The sequence below is a fragment of the Mytilus trossulus genome, chromosome 12, assembly GCF_036588685.1.
Source record: "Mytilus trossulus isolate FHL-02 chromosome 12, PNRI_Mtr1.1.1.hap1, whole genome shotgun sequence".
Taxonomy (NCBI): domain Eukaryota; kingdom Metazoa; phylum Mollusca; class Bivalvia; order Mytilida; family Mytilidae; genus Mytilus; species Mytilus trossulus.
The window spans coordinates 47,001,380-47,014,421 of record NC_086384.1 but is presented as its reverse complement, the minus strand read 5'-3'; the positions used below and the strand labels follow the sequence as shown (position 1 = coordinate 47,014,421).

The following is a 13,042-nucleotide window of genomic DNA, read 5'->3' as shown; positions in this document are numbered from 1 at the left end:
TTTGTGTTTTACCTTCTTTCGACATTATGAACAGCTGAATGCTCAACCCTCGTCTTTAAAAAAAATGTGTGGTCTAAGTCCAATTATGATTTCGCATAAATGCCTCTTAAGTAAAAAATTATAACCTATTATGACTTAAAAGGATAAAAAATTAATAATATGAAATAACATTAAATCCTTATATAATACTGCACTGCGACATCATTCCGCCCAAATCGCTTTCTTAACTGCACAAAAATCATTGTCTGTTAATAGCCTTTTCTTCAATTCAAGCTTCTCCGTGCACCAGACTTTTTAAAGGTTTTTAATACACTTGATTTACATCGGGATACGCCATGTATTTACGGGTTGAAAATAAAATCAACAAAAAAATGGTCTTACCTCTGTTATATAAAAACTGCATAAAAGGTGGTGACATTTTTTGGTTCCAGTAATTACCCAGCATGCTTTGTTGTAACGTACACATTGATAAATAAATTACGTATGTCAAAAAAATAAATGCCCACTATAAATTATGCAAGTGTTGTATTCAAAGTTTTAAATATGAAGTAACAGACTTTTAATACATGGTGTTCTTTATACAACACATGTAGCCATCCTCCATTAAAATACATATCATTTAAAATTCTATTGATTTCAAATTTATCCATTTAAATTCATTGCTGTCACATAAGCAATGATGTGCAATTCAGGAAATGCCGGGAAAAAAATTTGAAACTATTTCATTTGTTGGTTTTTCACAAGATTAATAGAGTTTTAGAGATTAACATACATAAACTTAAAAATTTCAATATCAAACAAATGTATTCAGTATTTTCATACTACAAAAATATGAATATTCATGAAAGCATTTATTCATGTTTTGCATTATGTAATGCAAAACAGCTTTTCACAAATAATTCACAAGTTATCAGATATACACATCAATAGAATACTTTTGAAGTATTACTTAGGAAAGTAATGTTTAAAATTCATATTTATGGGACTAAAATATTAAAATTTTGAATTTGATACTATATAAGGTAAGATACGAGGTTTATTTCAATGAGATTGATTAACTGGTTTTTAATGTCACTTTCAACTTTATTGACTACATTGGTGCTCAGTTTCTATAGGTAGGGAGAACCTAAAAGTGTCTAGGGGAGAACCTGAGAGTGTCTAGGGGAGAACCTAAGAGTGTCTAGGGGAAAACCAATTGACCTTTGGTAGGACTACTGACAATCTTGGTCAATTATTTGATATTGGATTTGAATGTGGGTTCAAACTCACAACATCAGAATTGACAGGCTAGGTATGCAGCAGTTTAATTATTTTGACCACTCAGCCACCAATGAGGTGACAATATATAGTGAAACATGTTTTAAAAGACCACTTAAGGGAGAGAGAGAAAAAGTGTCTTATAAAACTGATGGTCTCTACAGAGAAACCTAAAACAAATGGTCTTATAACACAGGATTTTGCTTTATACAGGTGGTCTTCTAAAAACAAGGTTTGGCTGTATAATGGAAACAGTACAACTTGTCTTGTCTCACTGAACAATGTTCAAATTTTTTTTTCTTTTCTACAAAAATATCTTTATTGCATTTTTCTTTGCTGTAATGACAATTTACTGGACAGCAGTTGGCCGAGTATCCCTGTTAATTAGTCACTGAATAACACTGTTGTAACTCCATATATGGGTAAAAGTAGATGTTATGTAAAATTACATCAATGAATCAGTACCTCAATGGCACAAACTATCAAAAGACAGTTTTCTTGTCAAACTGCCAAGCTCTTAATTATCAATATCTAAATAAAGTTGAGAACACATTTTATATAAAGAATTAAAGATCGGCCATCATTTCAAAAAATTTCAAAACAAACCAAAAACAGTTTCTCTCTACTAACTGAAATGTCTGCTAAAAAAAAAACTCAAGGAAATATGGGTAAATCTAGTTTCAAAACAAAACTGTAATGTGTTAAAAATGTCATACAAGGGCCAAAACTCCTAAAAATTAAGACTGTGGTGCTCATTTTTGGCATTACGTTTTTTGGTTTCCAATCTACTACAGTTTCCCAAGACTTATAATAGCCAACATTACTAATTTTCTTTTTTCTTTTTAGAAATTCTTTAAGCACAATTAAGGAAGCTATCTATTTATATGTTATTCAAAATTTTATTATTTGGTTTCTTTTCATAAATAATGGTTAATGTCTATAATCAAGTCTAAATAATGTCGGTTAATAAAATCTAACAATTTTGGAAAACAATGCAGCTTGCATATGTCGAGCTCTATGACTTGTGCAACTTTTCACACTTCTGAAAATAGTATGAACTACATTTTGCATTTAACAATTGTACTGTTATTAATATAGGATATCAACTATTATGTTTTGCTGATAAAAAAGTGCAATTTTTTCACACTTCTGAAAATAGTATGAACTACATTTTGCATTTAACACTTGTACTGTTTTTAATTTAGGATATCAACTATTATGTTTTGCTGATAAAATAACATAATTTTGATTTAGATTTTGCTTAGTATTCTTGGTGTGTGCATTCAAAGGTTTGATCTTTAGATAAATTTTACATAGCAAAACAACAACTTTTTTAAAAGAATAACAGGATGCTTCTTTAAGTCAATAAATAATATAGTTATATTCAAATACCTAAGTATTAAAAATATTACATATGTTTAACATACATTTTTTTTGTATTCCAATAAACTAGAGAATTGATATTTTGTTAGCAAAGGAATCAAATATTTTCTTAATTTTTTGGGGGATCCATAGTATGGAAATATCTTTGTGAAATAGTATGCCCAAGCGGACATGTCCAAAACCCAAACAGACATTTTTATTGATCGATAGTTGGTCAAAATTGAAATCATCGTTTTATGGAAAATGCCTTGAATAACAAAAAGTGGCAAACCAATTCTGTTTGAGGCTGAGAGCAGCCGGACTTTTTAAGAAAGTTTCGGTCAAATACGGAATATATAACCGTTTTGGAAGTCTTGATCCATACCCCAAAATCAAATATATAACTTCCTAAATAACATAATTAAATAAAATGTACTTTCTAAGAGTCATTCTCAAATTAGTAATTTAAAAAAAAAAGAAATTGTCTAGTACATTGGAGTATTGAGGTTTAAAAAAAAACAAAATTAAGAATGGAAATGGGAAATGTTTCAAAGAGACAACAACCCAACCAAAGAGCAGAAAGCAGGTGAAAGTCACCAAAGGGTCTTCATGCTTCTTCGACTTCTTTAAAAGTAATGGGAAGTTACCTGGCATGGGACCTTGCCTATTTAACCAGAAATGTCTATATACTTAAATGCTTCAAAACTTATTGAAAATACCATGTACAGTGAAACCTGATTATAAACCGAACCCTGAATAAACCAGAAATCTGTCTAATTCAAACTTGTTCTGAAGACCAATCATATCACATTTTTAGCATTGTGAACCTTATGAAACCGAATACCTGCCAAAACTGAAAAAAATTTCAAGTCCCGAAAGAGTTCGGTTTAGTCAGGTTTCACTGTATTCACTGTATAAGGAATGCAAAGATGCAAATATTACGTTTGCTGAATCTTTACCTATCCAAATCATTTGAATAACATCAATTCTAATCTTCTGCCAAATTCAAACCATGCAATTTTTAAATGCCAAATTTCACCAAAATCTCCATTTCTGACTTATTTGGAGTGCAATTGTCAAATTTCACCAAAATCTCAAGTTCTAACTTATTTGGGGTGTAGATTTCATATTTCACCAAAATCTCTTATTTTTGACTTATTTGGGGTGTAAATGTTAATGTTAAGTCACAAAAGTTTGACTTAAATTATTCAATTCCACTTTCTAATATATTTATTCATCAACTTGAAACACTTTTCATTTTGAAAGTCAGTTTGAAAGTCAGTAGGGGACTAATAATGGACTTGACATTGAGCGGGCCACACAAGGCTCTTACCAAAACTTTTCTGTGAGTTACTTTTGATTTTTTTAATCTATTTTTATAGGTATTGAAATATTGCTCAAATGCAAATTCTATTTCAGATGTAGATCTCTCCATCCCCCTCCCCTGGTCACCCCCTAATTTAAAAAAAAAATCAAAACGAACAAATTTGTGATGCATCATGGCTTTGCAGAAGTATGATAAAACAATGAGTAACTTACCGTACATACAGGCTGAGTAATTTGAATTATAATATTCATTCCCGGCACTATAATACATTTCGTCCATATGAGCATGGTCAAAATCATTTTGCGGAAAAAATCGACAACTAGAAAACATTCTGAATATTTTGTAAACTGAGTAAGGACTTGTGCGAAAAATTACAGAATAAGTTTGCCGACAAAAATTTTACACACGTTTATTTATACTGTATTAATGTCAATTCAAACTGTGATTTAACAAGGTGCTAATTTTTCTTTAACTCTCTTTGAAAATAAAATAAAATGTTGATATTATTGAAAATTAATAAAATAATTAAGCAATGCCATGTTTGAAAATGTAAAAAATATTATGGCCAGTTTAACATATATTTTCTAAAAAAAAAAATTATTTATCATAAATTTCAAAAGACAAAAACAGAACTAAGACAAAAATAAAGAACGTTAAAACAAAAACTTATATCAACAAATAATGTCTTTGAATTGTAAAAAATCTGGTTTTAAACTTTTTTTATTCAAAATTTAAGAAACAATTACAATTTATAAAAAAAAATAATCTTATTCTGATTTACAACCTAACTATTAAAACTTTGAAGAAAAAACCAATCATTTAAAAAAAATTATGAAAAAAAATAATCTTATTCTGATTTCCAGCCTAACAATTTCAACATTGAAGCCAAATAACCGTTCCTTTACAAAGTAGCAATCCTAATATACATAAAATAATATTTTTTAAACATATAAGTTCAGAAACAGCAAGAGACTGTGTCTGTAACAGATTTTATTCAACAGATTGGGTATTGTATAATAAAAAATGACAAGTGGTTTTTTTTTGTCTTTTCAATGTACTGAATGATCACTAGTAAATGCAAATTTACCTGGTAAAAAAATTCAATATATTTCAATTAATAACTTTATTCATTTGTTTTAACATGTTTAAGGTGAAACTTACAATGATGAAATTATCTAATTATTTTTTTTCTTTTTTTCTAAAAATTTTCTAAACTTTTCTATACTTGTCAAACGAACACCTGACCAAAGAGTCGAAAACAGCCCTACGAGCCACCAATGGCTTTTCTAGAAAGTCACAAGACAATCCAGCACATGAATTCTACTTTAGCTGGCCTCTAAACAATAATACATACTAGTTAAAAAAAAAAGAACAATATACTAAATGCAAAGGCATACAAATGAACATAAATAGCAATATTTCAAGTGGCGGATCCAGAAATTTATATAAGCGGGGGCCTATTGACTGCCTAACATTTACCTTGGGCCCTGCTTCAGTGATTCCATATAAAATCTATAAAATTTCCCAAAAAAAGAGTGGCAGGGTTGTCTGCCCCCACTAAATCCACCTCTGATTTCATTAGTGTGAAAAATAAGGCAAATGCATACAAAAATGTTTCAGGTTAAACATGTGCTTTTTCGTCAATTACATGACATGAGAAATGTTATAATAATACTGTTCAATCATTTTATTTGGTATTTTTGGGGAGTATAAAATCAATTGCCTGATGAAATTGAAAATCTTAATGAGGAATGTGTTGAAGAGACAACAACGGGACCACAGAGCAGAAAACAACTGAAGGCCACCAATGGATCTTCAATACAGCTAGAAAATCCCACACCTAGAGTCATGCTTCAGCTGGCTATAGTTTAAAAATAGACCTCTTGATAATTTATGGTTTTGCAGTCAACACCGTTAGCCACTAGCCCCAGACTAGTAAAATTTGAGAATAACTAGTGAAAAATTATAGTCATATAGATACAAGTTTTGATGGTAATTCACAATATGAGTCCTCACCAAAATCATTGGTATAATGGTAATTCACAATTTGAAAACTCACAAATTATTGGTATAATGGTAGTTCACAATTTGAAAACTCACCAAAGTTATTGGTATGATGGTAATTCACAATTTGACAACACACCAAAATTATTGGTATGATGGTAATTCATAATTTGACAACTCACCAAAATCATTGGTATGATGGTAATTCACAATTTGAGAACTCACAAACTATTGGTATGATGGTAATTCACAATTTGACAACACACCAAAATTATTGGTATAATAGTAATTCACAATTTGACAACACACCAAAATTATTGGTATGATGGTAATTCACAATTTGACAACACACCAAAATTTTTGGTATGATGGTAATTCACAATTTGAGAACTCACCAAAATTATTGGTATAATGGTAATTCACAATTTGACAACTCACCAAAGTTATTGGTATGATGGTAATTCACAATTTGACAACACACCAAAGTTATTGGTAAAATGGTAATTCACAATTTGAGAACTCACCAAAATTATTGGTATGATGGTAATTCACAATTTGAGAACTCACCAACATTATTGGTATGATGGTAATTCACAATTTTTAGAACTCAACAAAATCATTGGTTTATTGGCTATTCACAATCTGAGAACTCAACAAAATCATTGGTTTTTTGGCAATTCACAATTTGAGAACTCACCAAAACTATTGGTATAATGGTAATTCACAATTTGAGAACTCACCAAAAATATTGGTATAATAGTAATTCACAATTTGACAACTCACCAAAGTTATTGGTATAATGGTAATTCACAATTTGAGAACTCACCAAAATTATTGGTATGATGGTAATTCATAATTTGAGAACTCAACAAAATCATTGGTATTATGGTAATTCACAATTTGAGAACTCACCAAAATTATTGGTATGATGGTAATTCACAATTTGACAACACACCAAAATTATTGGTACAATGGTAATTCACAATTTGACAACACACCAACATTTTTGGTATGATGGTAAATCACAATTTGAGAACTCACCAAAATTATTAGTATAATGGTAATTCACAATTTGACAACTCACCAAAGTTATTGGTATGATGGTAATTCACAATTTGAGAACTCACCAAAATTATTGGTATAATGGTAATTCACAATTTGACAACACACAAAAATTTTTGGTATGATGATAATTCACAATTTGAGAACTCACCAAAGTTATTGGTATAATGGTAATTCACAATTTGACAACTCACCGAAGTTATTGGTATAATGGTAATTCACAATTTGACAACACACCAAAATTATTGGTATGATGGTAATTCACAATTTGAGAACTCAACAAAATCATTGGTATAATGGTAATTCACACTTTGAGAACTCACCAAAATTATTGGTATGATGGTAATTCACAATTTGAGAACTCACCAAAATCTTAGTTCAATATTGGCAATTCACAATTTGTGAATTCACCAAAATTATTAAGTATAATGGAAATTCATAATTTGAGTACATACTCACCAAATCATTGGTTTAATGGTTATTTATCAATTTGAGTACTCACCAAAATCGTTGACATGATGATGGTTCATGTGTTTCCATTTGAACAAATCTGAAATCAAGAGAACAAATATTGAATCGTCATTTCAAAAATGCAAAAAAAAATAATTTCTGAGTACAGTTTCAAGAAGTAAGACCAACTGTCTATGTGGTTCATCATAACAAAGCAGGGGTGGAACAAGCTATTTTCAAAACAGTAGTTCCCAAACCATAATATAGGGGGTATTCCACCCATATGTTCATATACATTGATTGTCCAAAAAAAGGAAGTTTCAGCCACTGGAATACCCCATACCCCTCCTCCCCAAGTTTGTTATAAAATCTGAGTTTTTCAAATTATTTTTCATTTTATCTGCAATTAATTGGGTAGAAAATCTTATGCTTCTCCATAAATTTATCTGTAGATGGTTACAAATCATTTCAAGATAAATGCATTAATTTAACAATAAAATTGAGAAAGGAAATGGGGAATATTTCACAACCCCATTTTACAGACTTTATATTTGTAAGAGAAGTTTAATTATTCTTTCTTTTCTTCTGTATGAAAGGGATGTTGTATAAAAATATAATTTTTCTGTTTAATATGCATTTAAGCATAATAAGTATCAGATTTATCTACCAATTTTTTTGGCTACAAAGCTACGGATACCAGTATTATGTCCCAAGTATCAAATTTTTAAATGAAAAATGAAAACGGTTTAGTCACCTGTCAGTCTTGCCAAAAATGAGAATTGAGAATAAGATATTTCCTCAATTATAGTCAATGCAGTATTGTATTTCTTTTGACTATCAGTGTACATATCATAATACATGGAATAATTTACCTTTTATGTAAAGAAAGAAACTTTACAATATATTATTTGACCTTTAAAGAAAAAAACAAATATATTATACGGATGCTGTTCCTTTTTTCTGCTCTGTACTTCAGAACAAACAAGAGGCTCCAAGTATACACAAGAGAATTTTTTTCATCTCTGACAAGTTTTGATCAAATTGGCAATTTTTTATTTTTTTTTCTTCTTCTTAATTCAGGACCTACTGAAGGCTCAAAGTATGGACCAGAGATTTTTTTAAACACTATTTTGGCAAAGTTTGGTACCAATTGGGATTTTTTTTTAATTTATTTCTTAGATTCCTACTACAGAAAATATAACAGGGTCAAAATATACACCAAATAGGTATTTTATACATCATTTGTGCCAAATTTTGTTCAGATTTGCAAATAGAACCTTCTTTTTTCTTTTTCTTGCTTTACATTTCAAAACAAATTAGAGGCTCCATGTTTACGTTGAAAAATTTGTTTACATCATTGCCGCCATTAGTTTGGATCAGATTTGCAAATTGTTTCAAGGAACAAATTAAAATAATAAGAATAAGGATGAACAAAATATATGACAGACCAAATGACATTTACATGATGTAGGTCGAAACTAAATCCCACAAAAGCTACAGTATTAAGTAAATAAGACAAGGATGACAAGTTAAATATCAAGGGCACATGTATCCTATTACCACCTTGTATAACATGTTAATATAACCTAGGACTTGGTGTTATGATAATAGATCCAAGAGACTGACACTATAAATCTGTTAAATTGGTAACCCAATTAAATTCAAATGCAATTGATATTTTGGTACCAAAATTTGTGTGCATCAAAAAAAAAATAATCATTTTTTAAAAGTAAAAAGAGTTCAAATTATTCTTGATTTTTTTAAACAGTAGTTCTACGTAAATTCCATACAGTGACCTATAGATGGTAATTTCTGTGTCATTTAGTCTCTAGTGGAAAGTTGACTCATTAGCAATCCTACCACATCTTCTTACTTTTATATTATCTTTTAAGACAATTCACTTTAAAAGAAGATTTAAAAGTTCAGTATTGTTTTTATATAAAAATGTCTATTCTTTTTTTATAACCAGTAATTCTGGGTAGATTTATTTATTGAGACAATTGACTTTAAAACAAGATTGAGAGGTTCAGTACTGCTTGACTAGACTAATTGTTTTTATCAAGTTGGGGATCAGAATATTGTTTTAGGTAAAAAAACATAATCCCCTCCAATTTAAATAGTCGTTCTCTTTACCACACAGCAATTTTTACTAAGAAGGTTAATATAATTATATAGTCACTTATTGGGAAATTCAAATGTTACATTTTAGACATCTTGTTTATCATTTTTTCCACTTGTTGATTTTTTTAGATAACCTTTTTACACTAACATCAACTCAGACACCAAACATAAAAAAACCAACACAATTCCTTCACCATTATAAAAACAAAAGAAGCATCAATAAAAATCAACAAGTTAGGCCATTTGAACAGTTAACAGGCTAATTATTTGAACTTGGAATTATTTTTAATTATGGAATTTGCAAAATTTCTTGTGACTAAATTTTTTAATAAATTCCATGTTTATTTGGTATTATGATCATTTGAGCCGTTTATAACATTTTCCATACAATGTATTTTGGTTAGATAGTGTTGTGCGCTGCACAGTACATTCTATTGAAAATATAATATTTTCTTTGTAATAGAAAGTAGTGTGTGCAGCACAGAACATTTCAGTACAGAATAAACATGTAATTTATAAAAAAAAAATCAAAAACAAGAAATCAAGCAAAATCCATAATTAAAAATAATTCCAAGTTCAAATAATAGACTGTTAGTTGTTGTTTAAACAAAGAGGAACCTATGGATTATTACAAGAAAAACATCCATGATGCAGTTTGTTGATTGGAAACTTATAGTCACTTATTGGGAAACTCATGCCGGTCCAATAGTTTGTCTGTCTCAGTCAAGATGCTGTTTTTAGATGATTTTTTTCTCTCACAAAAACACAAGAAAAACACCCGTGAGGTACTTCACAAAAACAGAGGTACAAATAAGTCTGTTGATTGTATTGTGTACTAAAGTCAAACTGTTCCTTTTGTTTGTCTGTTCATCCATGTTTTTAAGAAGGTACATTTTTTCTAAATAACATCAAACAAGGGATGAGTACAAGCCAAAAACATCTCTGATGTGCTAAACAAAAACAGGGGCAAAATTGGCAATTGTATAGTTTAGTCACTAATTGGGAAACTCAAAACTGGTCACTTTATTTTTGGGTTTTTCTAGATGCTGTCTACATAGAAATCTTTATACTAGAACACTAACCCATCTGGGATAAGAAGAAGAAAAACACATATATGATGTTTTTAATAAAAACAGGGAAAAAAATAAGTCTATAGGTGATTGTATACATATAGTCACTAATTAGGAAACTCATACCTGTTTATCCAGACAAAGTTTTTTTGAAGGTGCAATTGTTTTACACAATAGGAAACTAGGAGTACAAGAAAAAAACATTTATGATGTGCTTAACAAACAGAGGCAAAAAAAGTCTATAGATGATTGTTTACTTATAGTCACTAACTGGGAAACTCATATGTACGTCACTTTGTTTTTTCTGTTAATCCAGATGGTATTTTCAAGAAGGTTCAAATATTTTGCACAACATAAAACCAGGGATGGTTACAAGAAAAATCAGAAGAAGGAATGCTTAAGAGAGAACCACTGACCTTTAGCAAGAACACTAGGTAATCTTAGTCATTTGAAATTGGAATTAAACTGACATGTGGGGTTCAAACCCACAACCTCAGTGTTGAGAGGCAGGTGATAATGTAGAAAAAAAAAGAGAATGGAAAAAGGGAATGTGTTAAACAAAGAGACAATATTCTGACCATAGGGCATAATACAGGCCAAGCCCATCAATAGGTCTTCAATGCAGCGAAAAAAATTCATGCAAGCATAAGGGGGTGAGAAGGAGGTTCAGCTGGCCTTTAGAAACCCCTAAACAAAATGTGTACTAGTTCAGTGAAAATGCTTTGACCTTTCTGGCATCCAGGCATCTTAAATGCAAATTCATGAAGAAACAATTCAAAATGTGTTATTTAGTTACATATTTGAAAACTTTAATCCACCTTAAACCATAAAATGTTGACACAGAGAGATGTCTTACCTGTAAATTATTTTGAGAGTGAAAAGCAAAATACTCAAAATCAATGACTGAATATTCAATGCCAAATAATTTCTGATCTAAAATATATGCCAATGCTAATACAACTCCATTCTAAATACCATTGACTTATCATTAAGTGGTTAATTCCTATTTAAACTGACTAATAACAAAATTTAACATGTAAAGTATGTAGAAGTTCAATCCTTCCATATAACAAATATAGTTGACCTATTGCTTATAGTTGAAGAAAAAAAGTCAGTAAAACACCAAAACTGAACACTGAGCAATGAACCCTGAAAATGAGGTCAAGGTCAAACAAAACCTGCCAGACTGACATGTCGAGGGAAGATGCTTTCATTCATAATTCAATCAAATCATTTAACGTTATTTGATGCATCACTCTAGTCTCCAACGCAAAGGTTTATTTCCTTAGTTTAATTCATGAAAACATATTAGTTGCTATCTCCCAACAGTCATATTTGATCAATACTGCATATCATTGCGTAATATAATAGAGTTTTTATTTCGCCCTACTTTACACTGGAGCAAATGCATGTGACAATTCATATATATTTATTGCATATAAAAACTGCATAAAAACTCCATAAAAAGTTTTATATTTCACAGCTGATCTAAAACGGAGAATAGTCACTGAAAGCATTATTTTTTCACTGTCTGGTGGTTTTCAACGGAGAGTCGATATTTCTAACTATAATTAATTCCATGGGAGAATATTTAATGATATGTTTCTCAATTACATAATAAAAACAAACTATATGAGATAGATTTTGTTTATTTCATGTACAAGCATGCATTACTGTACTTCCTCATTTGAATAAAAGAAAGAAAATACATTGTAACTAATGAGTGAATAAAAGGAAGAAAATACATTGTAACTAATGAGTAAATAAATGGAAGAAAATACATTGTAACTAATGAGCTGACTGAATCAATGAACTTCATTGAATCATAATTGCTTTTAACTAATGGAGAGACTATATTTAAATATATGTTACGTCATTTCTGTGGATTGATTGACTGAATTTTGGTGTTTAACGCCACTTTGAACACTATGGCTGTTTCATTGTGGCCAGTCTTTGAAGGTGGAGGAAGCTGCAGTGCCCAGGGAGAACCACCAATGTTTGGCAGGAACACTGACAATCAAAGTCAATTTTAAAAGATTTGAGTCAAACGCACCTTGTTGTTGACAGACTAGAGATATTGTTGTTGAACTACTACAACAACTTCACAACTAAGGCCTATCATTCTTTGGATATATGGAAATAAGATACCAATTTAATAATGGAGAAAGAGTGTAATTTTATAAGATGCCATTCTATGAATGATTGGAATCAGAATATTTTTTTACTTATGTTAAATGTTAATTTCCTTACGAATCGACCCATCTACTTTTAAGAAACTGAATAAAAACCATCAGTTTTAACTGCATTCTAAATTTTAAGTGATTGTTGATTTCATCCGCAAGCAGAATATTGACAATTAAAAAAAATATTCTATTAATAGTAAAAGTTT

At 30.0% G+C, this 13,042-nt stretch overlaps 1 protein-coding gene across 5 annotated transcripts in view; it reads right to left on the bottom strand.

The window, feature by feature from the left end:
• LOC134692706 (zinc finger protein squeeze-like) overlaps positions 1 to 13,042 on the bottom strand; it is a 136,350-nt gene that overhangs the window by 30,244 nt on the left and 93,064 nt on the right. For 4 of the 5 annotated variants that reach the window (XM_063553198.1, XM_063553197.1, XM_063553196.1 and 1 more), the window contains one exon: positions 7,515 to 7,562. In XM_063553198.1, coding sequence (XP_063409268.1) covers positions 7,515 to 7,562 — 48 coding nt within the window. Of the gene's footprint in view, positions 1 to 381; positions 478 to 7,514; positions 7,563 to 13,042 lie in introns of those variants that run through there. The other variant, XM_063553199.1, reaches the window with a different exon arrangement.